At 41.3% G+C, this 20,065-nt stretch overlaps 1 protein-coding gene across 1 annotated transcript in view; it reads left to right on the plus strand.

The window, feature by feature from the left end:
* The window catches only part of LOC306773712 (interleukin-1 receptor accessory protein-like 1), a gene marked incomplete at both ends in the record, with an annotated part of 317,198 nt that overhangs the window by 279,245 nt on the left and 17,888 nt on the right, over window positions 1–20,065 (plus strand). Inside the window, 2 exons of the mRNA XM_079263606.1 lie at window positions 4,453–4,598; window positions 10,749–10,892. Coding sequence (XP_079119732.1) covers window positions 4,453–4,598; window positions 10,749–10,892 — 290 coding nt within the window. The remainder of the gene's footprint in view (window positions 1–4,452; window positions 4,599–10,748; window positions 10,893–20,065) is intronic.

Genomic DNA, 20,065 nt, shown 5'->3' on the forward strand with positions numbered 1-20,065 from the left:
GGCTTGGTTATAACCAGTGGTTATTGGAGGTGGTGTTGCCTTCCTATCATCACCAACCAGTCTGTCCATTCTCCTCTGACATCCACAAGATATTTTCACCCACACAGCTGCTGCTTTATTCCTCTTCCTGATCCTTGGTCTGAACTTCACCAAGTCATCTTGACTAAATGCATTAACTTGCTGCCATGTTATTGACTAATAAGTTATTTATAGGGATGTTAGCTATTGACTTTTTTTTTTACCAATATACCATATACCAATTTTGTCCAACTCTTACTTTTCAAGACTAACCTAAACCAATTTTTTGGAGTAAGTTGCGCCAAACAAACAAATACTTATTTTTAATGTCGATAGTGGCCAATAATATCTGCCATCTCTGGTTATTATTATATGATCAAGGAGCTGGACATCATCTATCTCATCACCACTCATCTCATCATTACCTGGGAGATTGGCTACACCTGGTGTTCTCCTTGGCACTGCCTTTAGACTGATGTGCTGGTTGCTGATTGGTTGCCCACACTCCTACCTACCTGTGATTGGCCAGACCTCTACTGAGCACCAGAATAAAGACTGTCAACAATCTTCATTCGGGTTTCATTCTGTTTGGTTAGGTCTCGGTGTCACAGCTTGCCTTGCCACTCATTCACTGCCAGTGAAAAAGCTTTGACTGTTTGGTGTTTGTGGTTTGGACTACTGTGTTCAGTGAACCTTTTTGTTTTTGTGGTTATTGATTGATTGGTATAAGCTTTGGTTTATGCTTTTGTTGTTGGGTTTGTTTTGGTTTTTGGCTCTTTGACTAACGCCTGTGGCTCCTGATACCTTTTTAAGGACCAATGGGTCCTAAACAAAGCTTTCATCTTTGTATATTTCTTGGTTTCTTGGTATTATTGTTGCCACCTCTTGTTCCCCTTGACAAACTCCATCTGGGGTCGAAACTGGTGAGTAGATGCTGGTGAGAAAGCCAAAGACAAAACCAAAAGAATTCCATTTTTGAGGTACAGTGAATGAAACATGATTTCTGCTTGAAGTTGGTTGAAAAGAAAATTTAAAAGGATAAATCTACTCTGAGTTGGAAGTCTGACATAGAGTCCCATACAACTCTTGTGTGATGGCTTGCTGAAGGAGATACTTTAAGGCCTATAGGGAGGCCAAATCAAAGTGGCAGGGTTGTTTTGGAGGGGTTTTTTTTTTCATTTATTTGGGAAGACTTCAGATGATCAAATATATTCTCTGAAGTCAAGATTTTAAATAATTATATATATTTTCTATTGCAAGTACACTTCAACTAAGTTTATGTGCTTTAATGACTTGTATGTACAAAAAGATACAATGTGATTCCTGGTCTGAAAAGAAATGTAGCTTTAACCACAGACGATTAAACAGCAGCCAGGCTCATTTACAGAAGAGCTCATTTGAAAAATGCTTTGTTTGAAATTATTAAAACTTGAGCATGATTTCCTGAGGATTTGTCAGCTCCGCCTGATTGCTGGTTAATACTCTTGCGGCTTCTCACTGAAGCCACTGAATGAGAGTCTAACACTGTTTGTTCTCCTCATTTAAATTAGGAAGACCCTGATTATGAAGGAGAGGATTTCAAAATAGTTTGTTTGCCCTTCTTTATTTTTTTTTTTTCCCAAACTAATGAATACAGTATCCTGCTGAATGGGGGAAAATGGACTTGTTTGTATCATAGTGCTCTGTTTGTACTGCTTGTATTCTGTGAAATACTGAAAAAAAAACCACTTAGTGCATTTTTCATTGCAGTACATGTACATATTTATTTTTAAAAATCAAAAATGCAGAAGTCCCTTTTCTTCCATTAATCCACTTTGCTAAATATTGTGTGATAGGTCAGCTCCTTAGTGTATCGTGACAGTCCTGCTATTATCCTCATGCCAACATGTCAAAACCAATCAACATCAAGAGCCTCGGCGACGCAACTGAGCTGCGCTTTTTATGGAGAAGCGAGTCATGACTCACATGGTGTTGGCTCTTTGTCAGTCACGGACAGTCCGCACCCACCTTTGTGTAGTTTTGTTTTGCTGATAGAGTGAAGTGTTACCTCTGGAAAGTAAACATTGACTCAAAGGTCAGCAAATTATAGAGCTTGGAATTAAACTAGGTCTCAATGTGGTGTAGTTACTTGCATATTTATGATGGGGAAAGATGGAGGAGAAGATGCAGTATGGAGGTTTAAAGTCCAAAGTTTTTCTATGGTGATTGTGTAATCCCGAGGTCAGAATTTAAAGATTTTAAGCTGCAGACACTCAAAAATCCTTGAGGCAAACTTGTTTTTGTCTGAAAAATATATATTCAATGCATGATTCAGCACTTTCTTCTTATAACTTTCTGGATCTTTTTCTATATATGAGACAGAATATTTGAAAAATTGTCATCCGAGCATAACAGCAAACACTTGCATTACAAAACTGAAGGCAGAACTTTGGTCTGATCTTCAAATCAGACAGCAACAACCCAAAACTACATTATCAGCTCAGTCCCAGCAGGAAAACTCTGTTTGCATCTAACTCTTACAAGGAAGGAGCAGAAAGCTGTATTAGCGTAGCTGCAAAGCATCTGCTAGAGAGTAAATCCAGCATATTCATTGCAAATTTTAATACCTTATCAATTTAAATCAAATAAAAGATCTGACCTTAAACAAGAGTATCGTCGTCAACCATTGTCGGCCATTTTCTTTTCCTTTTTCTTCACCATAAATTAACTGGTTTTTTTTATGTGTTAATGGGATGAAGTTCATTCAGTTACAGAGATAGAGAGGTGGAAAGAGAGAACAATATATTTTGAGGTGAAGAAAGAGGTAGAACGACATAGATGGAAAGTAATGGAGCTAGTAGAGCTAGAGGTAGAAAGAGAGAGCTAAATGAGGTAGAGAGGGATACAGAGGTAGTGAGAGAAAGATGTGTAGGTCGAGAGATGTTTGGTGATCCAAAAACTTAGCTTTGTCTTCCAGTTTTTGGTGGCATTTTCTGTAAGTAATCAATAAAATCTTAAAATTAACCTTAAAACATTGTAGTCGTCAGTGTAATCATGTTAAAATCGGTGTAATTTTCTCATATTTCCTTGTTCTAATCAAGTGGCAACCTCCAGCGGTTTAAAGTGCATAAAACTGCAGTTCCCCCTCCATCCACAAGGGGCTCCAAGACAGAGCAAATCCCCACAGACTCCCATGTTAAAAAGACCAACTTTACAGCAGAAATAAACATGTTTACAGCAGAAATAAGTGTTTACAGCCTGGTACAAAAAAATCCATTTTAGGTTTAGTAGGTCAGGTTTACCTTCATGATAACTGTGGGGGGAGTTTTTTCCTTTTGATTGATAGGAACCCGATCTCCCGCTTCAAGTAAGAAGAACGGAGAACAACCGTGGTTTTTAGCTAGTTAACAACATGACTTTAGCCCACTTACCTCCGTTAGCTGGTTAGCTCGGTTAGCTCTTAGCTACAGGCAGCTCCAAGATGAGTCGAAAGGCTGTTACAATATTTACAAGTGATGAAACAACACATATAAAATCACTTCTGTGTCTTAATATCTGCTTTCATGTAAAATTTCTACTTGTTTGCTTATAATCAAGTAAAGGATGAACAAGTATGAATAACCTACCATACATGGCCGTTCTGCAGCTTTACGTATTTCTCTGTGTCCACCTGTTGTCCTTTTTACATTTGTAAACCAGCACCAGTTCAGAGCCAGTGTCATAGAACCAGTTCTTTATCTTTGCCAAAGTTCTGGCAGAACACCCAATAAAAAAGCAGGTTCTGAGCAAAGTACAGCTTTTGTGAAAGGTAAGGGGTGGGCTTATAAAGACCACTACACCAGCTAAATACTGAGGTCACCACCTTTAAAAGTCCACAGCCAATGTTGCATTTTATTTAGTTTGATTTATACCAAAAATGTTTAAAACTGAGCTATAACATGGATGCAAAATGAAGCAGAAGCAAGTGAGCTCAGTCTTCCTGTTGTCTGGCTTTGTATCGCCAGTCACATCAGTGAAACTGCAGCAATAAAAGTCAGCATTTGCAGCTAAGAGTCATCTGGTATTTATAAATCTTACTTTGAACATAGTGTCTGCATCGCAATGCATAACTACTGCTTAGCGTTTGTAAACCCTGGTCGACAGGATGATGGATCTCGACTACTGGACTTGGGCAGCCCTGACATACATCTGTACCTTTTTATACCTGATGAAATAGCCAACTTTAAAAGTAAAGCAGCAACTCTTGTTTAAATCAGCCTTTTAAAAACTTGAATGCTGATTTTAAGACTTTAGTTTCCAGTAAAAACAAAAACATGTGGATCTGTGTTTTTTTTTTAATCAGGGAAACTCCCCGCTTTGTGCTTCGGGTGTCGATATGAACCGGCTCTGTCTTGAATCAACTAAAACCTGGATATGGCACCAGCTCTAAACTAGTTGGACATTTTCTCCCTGCAGAACAATCCGGGAGCACCTGGGGGAACAGGAGGTTTCCATTTCCCTGATCATTGACTCTCTGGAAGAAGGCGATCTGGGCAACTACTCCTGCTTCGTGGAGAACGGCAACGGGCGGCGGCAGGCCAACATTCAACTTACCAAGAAAGGTGAGCCGAGCCTTCGTGAAAATAAAATCTTTGATGCCATCTGTCGCTAGTTACTGTAAATCTACAAGATAAATGGGCGATCCTTGCATCTAAACAATGACATGTTGCAGCTTTAGGGGTGAAAACAAGGATTTAACACCACAGACCTTCACTACGACAATACAATGCATCTCCTACAGCAGTTTACTGATATAAAGAAGAACTACTTGCAGGATTCTTGGAATTGACCGCTTATTTCCTGCCGCAAGGAGAAAATAATGGGACAGTATGGTATATTGTGCAAAAAGCCTATTCATCCACCTCAGCCTGAGGAAGCACTATTTTGCAGAGAAAGAAAAATGGCTTTCAGAAAGGGATGCAGCCTTCAGCGTAACAACGCCTTCACATGTTGTTCGACTTCCGAGCCGTGATTTCCCTGCAACACTCAAATCCTTCATTGATCGCTGAACTCACATCCAAGCGGTTGCTTTTCTTCCAACTAACATTCTTTGTGTGTTCCTGCATCACTCAGGATGATTGTTGAAAACTTGATTCCATTATCGTTTAAAACAGAAATGTGCATTTTTTAAAAGTGAGGTTATGTAAGTGAGTTTTTTTTTATGCTAGGTTGGGTGGAGTCTCTGCAGCCTTTAAGTTCTCAGTATTGAATACATTTACATAGTAAGATATCTCTCCTCTCTTTAAAGCTTGAAGCCTTGGATCCTGCTTTGATGCCGGCCCAGTTCCCCTCCATTTGCTATATTAAAGGGGTTTATGCTGCACAGTCGGATCTCAGAATAAACTGGGGAAGATAAGCCTGCTTCTCGCAGGATTGCAGTACAAGAAACTGTGTTGTTCCCATGTTTTTTAGGGGGATGGGTTTTCCCTTTTCTCCTTCATATGTGGCGTTGCTGCAGTGTTTACGCTGCCTTTCAATATGGATCCGTTTTTTTGACTCGTCTCTTGAAGCTCAAAGCGAATCTGGTCGTTTCTGCATGAACACATTTTTTTACCCTTCGCCTCCCTTTCTGTCCCACGCACACACATGCAGACACTTTGAATCGCGCCGCATCAATCAGAATGTGTCTTCACTTGGAGGCAGCATGTGAGGCACGAAGATCTGTCCTCATTTTCACTTCTTCTACAACTTCCTGTTGTCAGAAAGTTGGGATTCTCCAATTCCTCTTGACCAACTTTTTCCTCACAAAACGGCAACACAGACCAACATTCCCAGTTTTCTTTTACAACCTAACAACAGTGTTGGCATTTCCTCTCTTTTCATCCTCCCCCTCCCTCAGCAGAGAGGGAAAGAAGTGATGAATAGCCCGATGCAATGCGGGTCCATCAAATCCAGCCTTCCTGTCGTCTGAAGCTAATTTGTCTTAATCTGTCCCACTGCAGCGCCGCTACAATATGGATGCCAGACGGAGAAGGATTGGCCTCCTCCACTGTAATCTTTGCAGCCTGAGAAGCAGCTGGCTTGTTATGCTGTCCAAATATTGTAGCGGAGAGACGGTGTGGGCAAAGGGAGGGCAGAGAGGGAGAGGAGTCGAGCTTTTAGGTGTGCTTGTTAGCTGCAGCGTCTCTACCAGAGAAGTCAACAAACTGAGAGAGGAGGAGGAGGGTTTGGGAGTTTGTTTGCTCTTTTGTTTGTGTGCGTCCATCGCTGAGTTTGGCTGAAGGTCGCTACCAGACAGGCGTGGCGAAGCGGCGCGGACCGTGCTCGTTAACTCTCCAGAACATCATCCCTCATCATGGGAGCTGTCAGCCTGATGGCCGCTGCAGTGGGTTTGGCATCGCACAACCCGACGAGGTTAAACGCATGTCTGTGATTGATAGCGATGTGCGCGAGGCCTCTCTGGCCGTGTGTGTGCGGCGCCGCAGTCAGTCTGGGCTTTTACTGCTGTCCATTAGTCAGCCAATGAAGGCTGACCACCCAGATTTTGTGAGGCGTAGCCAAGAGGAAATGTTGAGCTGCAAAAGATGGAGAGACGTCCGACGAAAAAACTGTACGATAAGAAGAGCCAAAAACCTTGAAAGTGAGACGAGATCGGGCAACGACTAAGCAATCGACTTGCTTTTCAAGGCAACTCGTCAGACCATGGAGTCTAATGGTTTGGTTCTCGTCCAGAGGTCTAAAATATCACCACTGTACACTGACCTTTACAAAGATACCTCCTTTTAAACTAATCTGGTGTAACATTCATCAACACATGAAGTCCAGCAGTTCCTGGAATTTGGTTTGACCTGATCCACTTTCATGTCTCCACAAGCTCCTGTCAGGCCGCAGAAAGGACGAATGCTGCGATCTGTCAGGTGGTCCCGCCACCAGCCAAGAGCTTTACGGCTCTGTAGCTGTACACACACATAACCACACCGCGTGTCAGCATGATCCATCACATGCTATTGTCGCACGGTTGCTTTATCATCCGAGATGAGCCAGGAGGCATTAAACAACAGGTATGGCAAAGCGGTTGTGCTTTCATTCTGTGTTGAGTTATGTGTCATCCGGATCCAATCAACTTGGAATGAGCAGCAGGAAAAGATGGAGAGGAAAAACAAGAAACACTGACACAAATGTAGGCTGAATGGATGCAGTCAAAGGAGTTTTTCACAAAAGCTTTTCACAAACAAATGTGGAGCTCCAGCAGTCATTTCGCAACATGGAGCGTTTCAACATCAGCTACTGCAGCTTCTGTCACGGCTGCATCACGTTTCAGCTTTTCATAAATATGTTGATGCAGGAGCAAACCTGGAAGAGCAGAAAGAAACTGTAAATCTGCGTCTTTTTTAACCAAATCTCTGTAGAAAGAAAAATATATTGAAATGTTTAGTTGACATGTTTGTCATAAAACTAATCATTCCCAACTGGATCAATAAACCAGATTTAAATGGTAAAAAGGCAGCGATGTGTTTTTCTCATATGTACATTGCGTTTATCTTTTTAAAAAATGAATGATTTTATTGGAAAAAATTCCCATAAAAAAGACTTAGAGTTCAGAGTTAGAGCATACTGAATGAAGCTGAAAAAACATGAAGTTTTGACCTTTAACATCTCTTGTAAACAGTCACTCTTCACCACAACATAAAAACATCCTAATCTATCTCTCCCAGTGCTCTGCGTTAGGGCTGGACGATAAAACTGTGTCAAAAGTAGACTGAGATGAAGCAGCAAGTGTGTCGTCGTGCATCGGTGTTAAACATGGTCAGTGGTGTTCCCATGCATGCTTTGCATGAAGGCAGTACAACCACTAGAGTACCCCAGTCTAGTCCTGCAGATCTACCATCCTGCAGCTCATAGATGCATCTCTTCTCCAACACACATCAGTCAAATGGCTGAATTCCATCATTTCAGTGTTATTCAGCTCTGCAGATGCCAGCTGGATTGGAGAAGGGTTGCATCTAAAGGTATGTTACTCCCTGCTAGGGGAAGAGGGGCAGCAACATTGAAGGCATAAGATAAATTGGGGTAAACAAAGGATTTAATATTTCACCAACATTTTGGTGACAAAACAACCTCGCTGGTTCACACCACCAAACGATACAATGACCAAAGAAAACCCGACATCCAAAGGCCAACTATAAGGGCCGACAAAGGCAGCTACAACAAAACCAACCAGTCTAGAGATTTCCAAAGTGGCAAGCTGTTCCACACCGGAACAACAGCTGCCCTGAATGGTCATCCGAAGCTTGGAAGTTCCAGCCAGCTAGCCAAGGAAGGGGCCAATCACAGGCAGGGGATGGCACAGTTGGTTATGTCCTGCAGAGGCAGCCAATCGCAGATGTGATAGCTGCTTGTAGGTGTCTTCTTGAAATACATAAGAAGCTGAAGCCTGGAGGCATGACAAGGTAGAACGATAGCCAATCTCAGGCACTGGACTCCTGCAATAGTTCAAGTTTATTCATACAGTACATTTTTATAGCAGCAGCTGCCCAAAGTGGAGAACAATGAAGCAACAAACAACACTCAACAATTTAAGATTAAACACTGCAGTAAAAATAAATAAAATCTGGAATTAAACCAAAAAACTAGAATAAAAATCAAATTAAAATACACAAAGGACAAGTTTAGGCTTGTATTAAATGCGCTGAAGACCTGTAATTTCTTATGTTGGTGTTGATTAAATGTTACCTTCAGGCTCCACAAAACCCAGCAGAAAATTCTCATATTAAAAGCCCTGAACTCTGAGACTAAACCCTGAAAGAAGCCCTTCCAGTGTGGTGCTGCATGCAAGATGGTTTGGTCTTCTGAGACAGTCCCTGCGTTTACACAGGAGTTTTAATTCCTCTTTAATTCAGAATAAAAGTTAATTCTGCTTTAAACTGATGAAAATCGACCATGTAAACACTTAATTCCTAATGGAAATTTCTAGAGGCTGGGTTATTCACATTTTAAATCCGAATTATTTAATTCCTCTGTCATGTAAACCTTCATTTTGTTCTAAGTTAATTCTGGTCGTTCTGAGCATGCTCCTTACCTTGTCCTGTCCCGATGACGCGTGTTGTTTTGCCTCCCGTGTTTGGTGGTCTATCTCTCTTCTCCTTCTCAGTTGCTGCAGAAAGTGAAGTAGTATGCTGGTGTTGAGCTGCTACTTCACATTTATAATAAAAGTAGCGGAGAAGCTGGTTCTTATTATGTAGTTTTTACAAGTTACGACTGAAAAGACGAGAAACAGGGAGAGAACTTTGTTTATTTCCGGTATACGTCATACGTCACGTGCACCCTCTGTCCAATCAGAGCCCTTCCCAACCCGCCGCTCTAAAGAGGAATTAAGTGTTTCATGTAAAGGTTTATTCGGAATTATTGTTTTCATGTAAACTTGTAGGAGAATGTGAATTCTGAATTGATTTATTCCGAACTATTAATTCGGAATTAAAAACCATCATGTAACTAGAGCCATTATGGTCCATTGGGTCGTCCTATTGCCTGGGGGTCTCAAACCTCCAGTCCTCGTAGGCCACAATCCGGCAGATTTTTGTTGTTTCTCTGGTCCAGCACACCTGAAACAAATCCAGTGCATCAAACAGCTTTTTTTTTGTTTGTTTGTTTTAACCTGTCCTGTCCAGCATCACAGCATACAGAACGGCAATCTTTGCACCATATTTTTACCAGACAGATTTGCTCTGTCAAGGGAGACATGTCATGTATCTGGCTGCCCTCGATATTCTTCATATTTTTATAATTATTTTTACTGAAATCATCATCGGACTTGATATGGCAGCGCTTAACCTGACGAGGAAAAGAAAAAGAGAAAAGAAAGAAAGGAAAATGGGAAGAAAGTAAAAAAAAAAAAAAAAAAAAGAAAGGAAAGAGAAAAGAAAAATGAAAGAAAAGAGTTGTCTAAGCTGTTAAAAACACAATATTTGCAAAAACAATAAAAACTACAACAGTATTACAGGACAACAAGATATATAAAGAGGAGTAATACTGATATGCAAACATAACACACAACCGTTATCGGACACACCTGCAGAGACTTAACAGATAAACATCTGCAACATTTAGGAGGAACGAGGTGGAAAGATGAACACTTTTGTAGGCATGCACATGTGAATGTGCAACCTGTGGTCATACCATGAAGGATCAGCTGAGTGCTAGTTAAAGGAGCACGACCACAGCCTGAAGTGTCGGGGAGGGACCCAACGCTCCCAGCAGGCCCAGCAGGCCCAGCAGGCCCAGCAGACCCAGCAGGCCCAGCAGACCCAGCAGGCCCAGCAGACCCAGCAGGCCCAGCAGACCCAGCAGACCCAGCAGGCCCAGCAGGCCCAGCAGACCCAGCAGGCCCAGCAGGCCCAGCAGGCCCAGCAGACCCAGCAGGCCCATCAGACCCAGCAGGCCCAGCAGACCCAGCAGGCCCAGCAGACCCAGCAGACCCAGCAGGCCCAGCAGACCCAGCAGGCCCAGCAGACCCAGCAGGCCCAGCAGACAAAGAGTCCAGGCAGCCAAAGTAGAGACAGAGATCAAACAGCTTCATGCCAACTTCTTTATAACGACTCAATGATTTCCGTTGTTTGTATCGGACCAGAGAAACAACAAAAACCTGGCAGGTAGCAGTCTTCAAGGACCGGATCTGGAGTCCCCGGTTTTAACCCTCTGATATTGTTTGTTTGTTTTCATGTTTTCAACACATCTTAAATCCCTTTCCCTCCTTGTCTTTGGAATATTAGCAGAGCTGATGTACACGGTGGAGCTGGCCGGGGGTCTGGGAGCCATCCTGCTGCTGCTCATCTGCCTCGTCACGCTGTACAAGTGCTACAGGATTGAGCTCATGCTCTTCTACAGGAACCATTTCGGCAGCGAGGACATCGATGGAGGTAGGATAAGTTCAGATAAACATGTTTCTTCCACATCACAGCATAATCGTGGACGGTTTCTAAAGACTTGCATCGCTGTAAAAGCATCTTTTCTTTACCAAATCCTGCAAAAATGTCAGGCCAGCTCTGCATTCAGGTTTTCCTTTTTATTTGTTGGTTTTCTTTACTTGGAAAAACTCCTGGGTGTTTTCTCATTCCTTAAAGCTGCAGGTGGAACACTTTTCATGCAAATATCGACACGTTTTCATCGTGGTGAATGACAGAAAATCCAGGCATAGTTTCTCATGCACAAATTCTGCTCTCAGTTGAAGGGAATCTTCTTCCACTGGAGCAGCTTAAAAACAGAAACTAACTCAATTTTCAGTCAAATGTCTCCAGTGCAGCAGCGAGCAACTTCCCAGTTTCTGGTTGGTTCCTTGTTCTTTGTGGTAATGGTCTGATTTTCCAACAGTTCCCGGAGCCTCTACAGGCAACGAGACAGAAAGGCTTCTGGTCGGCCATTGTTCATACAAGCATTTAGTTGTTTTGTGTTGTTCTCAACAAGCCAAACATGTTGTAAAAGTTCTCATTGGAAGGAATTCTGGTTAGTAGGACTAAAATATGCTGTAGGACTCCATCAGCTGCATTTCCTCTTAAAACAAGACGCACCTGCTGCTCTCTAAGAAGACTAACTTGCACATTAAGGTGCACACACATATCAGCGTTGGGGCTCCTGTTGGGAGCTGGGTGATGATTTATGGTGATTTCCTGGAGCAGTTTAGAAGCTGCAAATCAAGCTGCAATGGCTTTAAAAGCAGAGGATGTAAGATTTCAAGGCGATTCTTTCCACCACCAGATGGCAAACACCAGGTCGTGAGCAAAACCACAAAACTGCTACCTCCACAAACGACCACAGGTTGGCAGTAATGAGCAAAACTCACCCCTCACCCCTCCTCCTTGCCAGCTCCAATGAGGGCAGGAATCGCTTGTGAGCTGTAGCTCAGAGCCGCTCTGCAATAAATGGGCTTATACTCCCCCTGCTGGTGGAAAAAAAGTACTTTTTTTTACTGGTCAGAAAACATTCAAGAAGGGTCTTTGTCATTAATTTAACTTGTAATTAAAAACGCATCAAATATGGACAGACTGGAACCTACATGTTTAAAAAAACTATCTAATTATGATTGTAGTTTTTTTTTTTTTATTTATTTTGAAAATATTGAAAATCTTACATACTCCACCTTTAAATCACCAGCTTGTGAGACGATCTCTTCTGTTTCTTTGTTCCGTTTGTTACCATACAGGATTTCACTCATTTTTTTCTCTTTTTTGCTTCCCGATGATCATTTTTATGCTGTTTTAGCAAGATGTCAGTTAATGAAACATTTGGTTTTTAGTTTTTCTGTGGGACAGTGTATGTTTTCCTCCAGTCTGTCACCATTTCTCACAGGTTTAAAAATTAGTTTATCGGATGAGCTTAATTTGAAAGGAAACTGCCAAAGCAGGGTGTTTTAAATGGTGCTATCTCCTGGTATATTTATGTATTTGTGTTAGAAATTAGTTTTTTTCTGTTTCATGTGGAAGGAATTCTGTTGATTAAAAAAAAAAAAAAAAAAAAGAAAATATTGCATTTCACAAGGCCAATTCTTACTGGTCTACCCCCAATTTACTTACTGCTTCCAAGCATTTGAAACATGGAAAAAAAATGTAATTAATCTTTTTTTTATTGATTTAAATATTTTTAAAAATGAAAAATTACAAATATTTTAAAACTTTTCAACAATATTTTTAGAAAAGAACCATTGAATGCACTCAGACGGCACCATATGCTGCTGTGACATGGGTCACATGGTGTCTATGAGAAAGAAAATGCTGTCAGTCCATTGACGCTGTTTTTATCTATGTAAATCTGTGTTTTTCAACCACTGCGCCGTGGCAGACTAGTGTAGAGATCATCAGGTGTGCCCTGAGGACTTTCCCAATTTCACCTAATTGGTCTAAAAAGCAGCTCTAAGTTGATCCAAACAGGCCCCATTGAAAGATAATAAAATTCCTTCTTCTTGTTTATCTGATTTCTAGTCAAGAGGCTTTGACAAGATGGACTTTATATGAATATGGACTTTTTTTTAACACAAACATTTTGGTTTCTGTTGTGCCTTGTCATTTTTCAGCGAAAAAGTGTGCCTTGGCTGAAAAAAAGGCTGAAAAACACTGATGGAAAGGAGCTGCGCGGCTACTTTGATTTAGAGAACATGAGATCACAGTGAAATTTAAAGTAAGTCATCTGTAATAATGCAGCACGTCGCAGCCAAACTGAGATTTTGAACAAAGAGAAAGGAGGAAAAAAGGTGATTTTGCAGCGAGTGACTGTATTGTTGTTTGAATAAAATTAAATTGTGAGAGACTGAAACAGATTTTAAAGCTAAATCCCTGTGAACTGTCTGAGACATGTCTGACGTAATGAGGCCTTTGTGTGGTCACATGACTTGTCATGCTAAAGCAACAACTTGAATCAACGCTCACAATACTTGATCAGGTTGAAACATCTGGGAGACAAACTCGAGCACTACATTTAGTTACTTTAAAAGGAGTTCACTTTGGAGTTGTTTAGATTTATAGGGGGTGTCCAAAGTCCAAGGACTGCTGTGCCACAGCTGGCTGTGGAGACATTAGGGTTTACCAAACCAAACCACACCAAACAGCACTGTCTGAAGGCAGCCTCCTTGGTGGAAACAGGACTTTACTGATGATTTCCAGACAATGTTTCAATGCTTTCTGCAGTAAAGAAACACACCATCCTAAACTGCAAATGTACCATTGAATCTTTGATTGCTACGAGTATATTACTGTTGATCCCAAGCGGCAATCTCCAGCAGTTAAAAGTGAAGCCGATAAGGAAGTGCATAAAATTGCAGTTCCCCTTTCATCCACTAGGGGCTGCAAAACAGAGTGAATCCCCATAGACTCCCATGTTAAAAAGACCAACTTCACAGCAGAAATAAACATGTTTATAAACGTGTTTACAGCAGAAATAAACATGTTTACAGCAGAAATAAACGTATTTACAGCAGAAATAAACATGTTTACAGCAGAAATAAACATGTTTACAGCAGAAATAAACGTATTTACAGCAGAAATAAACGTATTTACAGCAGAAATAAACATGTTTACAGCAGAAATAAACATGTTTACAGCAGAAATAAACGTATTTACAGCAGAAATAAACGTATTTACAGCAGAAATAAACGTATTTACAGCAGAAATAAACATGTTTACAGCAGAAATAAACATGTTTACAGCAGAAATAAACGTATTTACAGCAGAAATAAACGTATTTACAGCAGAAATAAACATGTTTACAGCAGAAATAAACATGTTTACAGCAGAAATAAACGTATTTACAGCAGAAATAAACATGTTTACAGCAGAAATAAACATGTTTACAGCAGAAATAAACGTATTTACAGCAGAAATAAACGTATTTACAGCAGAAATAAACGTATTTACAGCAGAAATAAACGTATTTACAGCAGAAATAAACATATTTACAGCAGAAATAAACATGTTTACAGCAGAAATAAACATGTTTACAGCAGAAATAAACGTATTTACAGCAGAAATAAACGTATTTACAGCAGAAATAAACGTGTTTACAGCAGAAATAAACGTATTTACAGCAGAAATAAACGTATTTACAGCAGAAATAAACGTATTTACAGCAGAAATAAACATGTTTACAGCAGAAATAAACATGTTTACAGCAGAAATAAACGTATTTACAGCAGAAATAAACGTATTTACAGCAGAAATAAACATGTTTACAGCAGAAATAAACATGTTTACATCAGAAATAAACATGTTTACATCAGAAATAAACATGTTTACAGCAGAAATAAACGTGTTTACAGCAGAAATAAACATGTTTACAGCAGAAATAAACGTATTTACAGCAGAAAAAAACATGTTTACAGCAGAAATAAACATGTTTACAGCAGAAATAAACGTATTTACAGCAGAAATAAACATGTTTACAGCAGAAATAAACATGTTTACAGCAGAAATAAACGTATTTACAGCAGAAATAAACGTATTTACAGCAGAAATAAACGTATTTACAGCAGAAATAAACATGTTTACAGCAGAAATAAACGTATTTACAGCAGAAATAAACGTATTTACAGCAGAAATAAACGTATTTACAGCAGAAATAAACATATTTACAGCAGAAATAAACATGTTTACAGCAGAAATAAACATGTTTACAGCAGAAATAAACGTATTTACAGCAGAAATAAACATGTTTACAGCAGAAATAAACATGTTTACAGCAGAAATAAACGTATTTACAGCAGAAATAAACGTATTTACAGCAGAAATAAACGTATTTACAGCAGAAATAAACGTATTTACAGCAGAAATAAACATGTTTACAGCAGAAATAAACATGTTTACAGCAGAAATAAACGTATTTACAGCAGAAATAAACGTATTTACAGCAGAAATAAACATGTTTACAGCAGAAATAAACATGTTTACAGCAGAAATAAACGTATTTACAGCAGAAATAAACGTATTTACAGCAGAAATAAACGTATTTACAGCAGAAATAAACATGTTTACAGCAGAAATAAACATGTTTACAGCAGAAATAAACGTATTTACAGCAGAAATAAACGTATTTACAGCAGAAATAAACGTATTTACAGCAGAAATAAACATATTTACAGCAGAAATAAACATGTTTACAGCAGAAATAAACATGTTTACAGCAGAAATAAACATGTTTACAGCAGAAATAAACGTATTTACAGCAGAAATAAACATGTTTACAGCAGAAATAAACATGTTTACAGCAGAAATAAACGTATTTACAGCAGAAATAAACATGTTTACAGCCTGGTACAAAAATCCATTTTAGGTTTAACAGGTCAGGTTTACCTTCATCACAACTGTGGGGGGAGTGAATTTTTTTTTCTAACTCGGCCGTTTAAAAGTAATTTAACTTGAAGTTCGGCATATTTAGGGGCGTGTCCTTTTGATTGACAGGTACCCGATCTCCCGCTTCAAGTAAGAAGAACGTAGAACAACCGCGGTTTTTAGCCGGTTAACAACATGACTTAGCTTTAGCCCTCTTACCTCCGTTAGCTGGTTAGCTTCTGTTATCTCCGGGTTAGCTCGGTTAGCTGTTAGCTACAGAAAGCTCGGAGTTCTCTCAATGTCAATCATCCACCATGACGCTCACAGCCCCCCTCTCAGCTCCACCTCTTTACCCATATTTGTATTTTCCGGGTGAGACAACACGCATGCCCCTGCCAAGATGATGATGGTAGGAACCTCCCACCGAGCTTCAATTCAGCTCTTCAGAAACCTACGGGTGACGTCACGGAGGCTCCGCCCATCTTTTATACACAGTCTATGGTTGATTCTTTGTATTTACTCCTATTTACACTGAATATTGAGGAAATGAATAAAAACAGCATATGCAAATTAATATGGAACACACTATATAATTATTATTACCTTCAGCATTGCTAGATTGGGATGAGAGCTGATATTTCACCAACTCTGTTGCTCTCGTAGCCACAGGAGTTTTGTGTTTGTGCAGTGCTTGTGTGGGTTGTTTGTGCTTTCTCATGCCTGCACATGGGTGGAAGGGTAATACATTCTGCTGAACACTCTCCATAAACCAAATCAAAACACATCCTCTGTGCCAGACAAAAACATTAACTCTGAGTCCTCATCAGCAGCAGTAAAAGGGAAAAGAAATGCTTTTGATTGGACCTGGTGAGTGAGTCTTAGCTTGAGAATGCATCAAACTGAGACAGGGAGCAAGTTTTAATTTGATTCCCCTGTAATGAGTCTCAAGTAGCAGCACTGCAATGAATTCAAGGGGAATGAGATTAGTTCAGAGAGGAAAGAGGCAGCCTGAGAGTCATGTTTGCTAAAAGGTAAAAAGTATTCTGGACCCCTCCTCTGACTCTGCTTAACTGGGACGTCTGCGACATCACAATGAAAGTCATTACGGCCGCCTGACACTTGGATGGATGACCCAGAGGCAGTTGGGTTGAAAAGAAGGGATGTTGGGCCTTGAACTTAAAGCCAAACAGCAACTGTCTCCTTTAATTGTGCAGCCGGAGTGAGTTCCGGTGAAAGAAAGAGATTTTCAATTTGTTCCCCAGCACAAGGCGATCAGGTCCAATGAGACACAGCACACCGCCTATGGAGCTCCCTCCCTGATACTTTGCTCCACGCTGCAGTCGATTAGATGTCTTCACCAGCGACTCTGGTGCTTAAGTGTGCACACGCTCACACTGGCACCCGGCAACCCATCCCAGCTCTGGTGACAGTGTTCTGCAGATGAATGGAGGAGGATTAAATAGGAAGGCTTCCAGCTGAGTGGTGACAAAACAGTCGCTAAGCAATGGCAGGAGGTGGTTAACCGAGATCCTATCTCTATGGTAACTGCTGCTCTGACAAGACAAAATAGCTGCGTGGAAGATATAGTAGCACAGAGACGCACGTTTTCCATCAATAAAACCCTGAAGGCAATGTCTCAGGTGCACGGTTTTCCTTTCTAAGGTGTTTTTTCTCCTGCATAACTCTGCCAAGAAAGTGTTTCATGCGGCCACGCCGAGTGCTAATTGAACGCCTTCCTGCCTCCGCTGCCAGATGCAAAACTGTGAGCTGCTCTCAACAAAAGCACGGACTGTCGGCCATTTATCAGCGGCGCAATTTAGTTAAAGAGAGCTCACTTGTCACATTGTGTGGGTGTCAGAGGAATCAATAATAGGCTTCATGATGACAACAGCTGAGCAGGCTTGACAAAGAGGTGGGAACTCATCAACACTCTGCCATAAATACGAATGTCAGCGTGGAATTACGCAGCGCCGTCTGTGTTCAGTTTGGAGATACTGATTAGTTTTCACATCTTGGACACGTTGCATCTGTAATGCATCCCGCTTCATTTGCATATCCCCATGCTTCCAACAGAAAGGGTTACATTAGATGTGTTATTTGGGGGAAAAAAAAGGCGCTTATATTCACATTGATTGCGTGACTGGTTGTAAAGTTGTTTGAGTTTTTCCTGTTGGGCATCGTGTTCAGACTTTAATCTGCTGAGAGCTTTTAAGGAACACATTGTTCTTTCAACTGATTGGAAATTGAAGAAATGCTCAACTTTTAATCCCCCAAACCTTCCCGGAAGATTTTATCTTAAAATTACATTTCTTTTGGTGTTTTTCATTGTTTTTTGGGTGGGGTGTTGTTTTCCCACACAGTAACTAACAGGGTTGTGACGATATGCTTTTGTCCCGATTCAATTTAAATTGCGATTCTCACAATTCTACAATATTGCTGAGTTTTGTAGATTAAAACCAAAATAAATGTATGGAACTTTCTTTTTGCTCGTCATTTCTCTTGATTTTAATTAGGAAAAAACAACACAGTAGCCAGATCATCATTCTGCTGCTAAAATGCACAAGAACACAAGAAAAAAAAGATCAATAAAAAAATAAAAATAACAAAAAGTTACAATTTTTATGTAGTTGAAAAAAAAATCAATTTTAAAATTATGAAGCAAAAAATCCCAGTTTTCGATTTATTTTTTTTTATTCGATTTTCCACCCTTAGTAAGTAAACTCACAAATCTAACATTTCTTCATTTGTTTAGTTAATTTCATGTTCAGTTTAACTTTACATTGTTATACATGAACAAATAGACACAGATAGAAGATTAAATCTTGTATAATCTGACCCATAAAGCAGAATAAAGCATATTTAGAATAATAATAATAGTAATAATAATAATAATAATAATAATAAAGCATCCATCCATCCATCCATCTTCTGCTGCTTATCCGGGGTCGGGTTGCGGGGCAGCAGCCTAAGCAGGGAAGCCCAGACTTCCCTCTCCCCAGCCACATTTGCCAACTCTGCGGGGGGGATCCCGATGCGTTCCCAGGCCAGCCGAGAGATATAATCCCTCCAGCGTGTCCTGGGTCTTCCCCGGGGTCTCCTCCTAGAGGGACGTGCCTGGAACACCTCACCAGGGAGGTCCAGGAGGCATCCTGACCAGATGCCCGAGCCACCTCAACTGGTTCCTCTCGATGCGGAGGAGCAGCGGCTCTACTCTGATCTCCTCCCGGATGACCGAGCTCCTCACCCTATCTCTAAGGGAGAGCCCGGCCACCCTGCAGAGGAAACCCATTTCAGCCGCCTGTATACGAGATCTCCTTCTTTCGGTCACGACCCACAGCTCATGACCATAGGTGAGGGTAGGAACGTAGATCGACTGGTAAATGGAGAGCTTCTCCTTCTGGCTCAGTTCCTTCTTCACCACGACAGACCGGCGCAGAGTCCGCATTACTGCAGACGCCGCACCGATCCGTCTGTCGATCTCGCGCTCCATCCTTCCCTCACTCGTGAACAAGACCCCGAGATATTTAAACTCCTCCACTTGAGGCAGGACCTGACTCCCGACCCGGAGAGGGCAATCCACCCTATTCCGGCTGAGGACCATGGTCTCAGATTTGGAGGTGCTGATTCTCATCCCAGCCGCTTCACACTCGGCCGCGAATCGCTCAAGCGAGAGCTGGAGATCACGATCAGATGAAGCCAACAGGACCACGTCATCCGCAAAAAGCAGGGACCCAATCCTGAGGCCACCAAGTCGGATCCCCTCAACACCTCGGCTGTGCCTAGAAATTCTGTCCATATAAGTTATGAACAGAATCGGTGATAAAGGGCAGCCTTGGCGGAGTCCAACCCTCACCGGAAACGGATCCGACTTACTACCGGCAATGCGGACCAAGCTCTGACACCTGTCGTACAGGGACCGGACAGCTCGTACAAGGGGGTCCAGTACCCCATACTCCCGGAGTACCCCCCACAGGAGCCCCCGGGGGACACGGTCGAATGCCTTCTCCAGGTCCACAAAGCACATGTAGACTGGTTGGGCAAATTCCCATGCCCCCTCCAGGATCCCAGAGAGGGTATAGAGCTGGTCCACTGTTCCGCGACCAGGACGAAAACCGCACTGCTCCTCATCAATCCGGGATTCAACTATCCGGCGGACCCTCCTCTCCAGGACCCCTAAATAGACCTTACCAGGGAGGCTGAGGAGTGTGATTCTCCTGTAATTGGAACACATCCTCCGGTCCCCCTTCTTAAAAAGGGGGACCACCACCCCAGTCTGCCAA

The sequence above is a fragment of the Telmatherina bonti genome, assembly GCF_933228915.1.
Source record: "Telmatherina bonti genome assembly, chromosome: 24".
Taxonomy (NCBI): Eukaryota; Metazoa; Chordata; class Actinopteri; order Atheriniformes; family Telmatherinidae; genus Telmatherina; species Telmatherina bonti.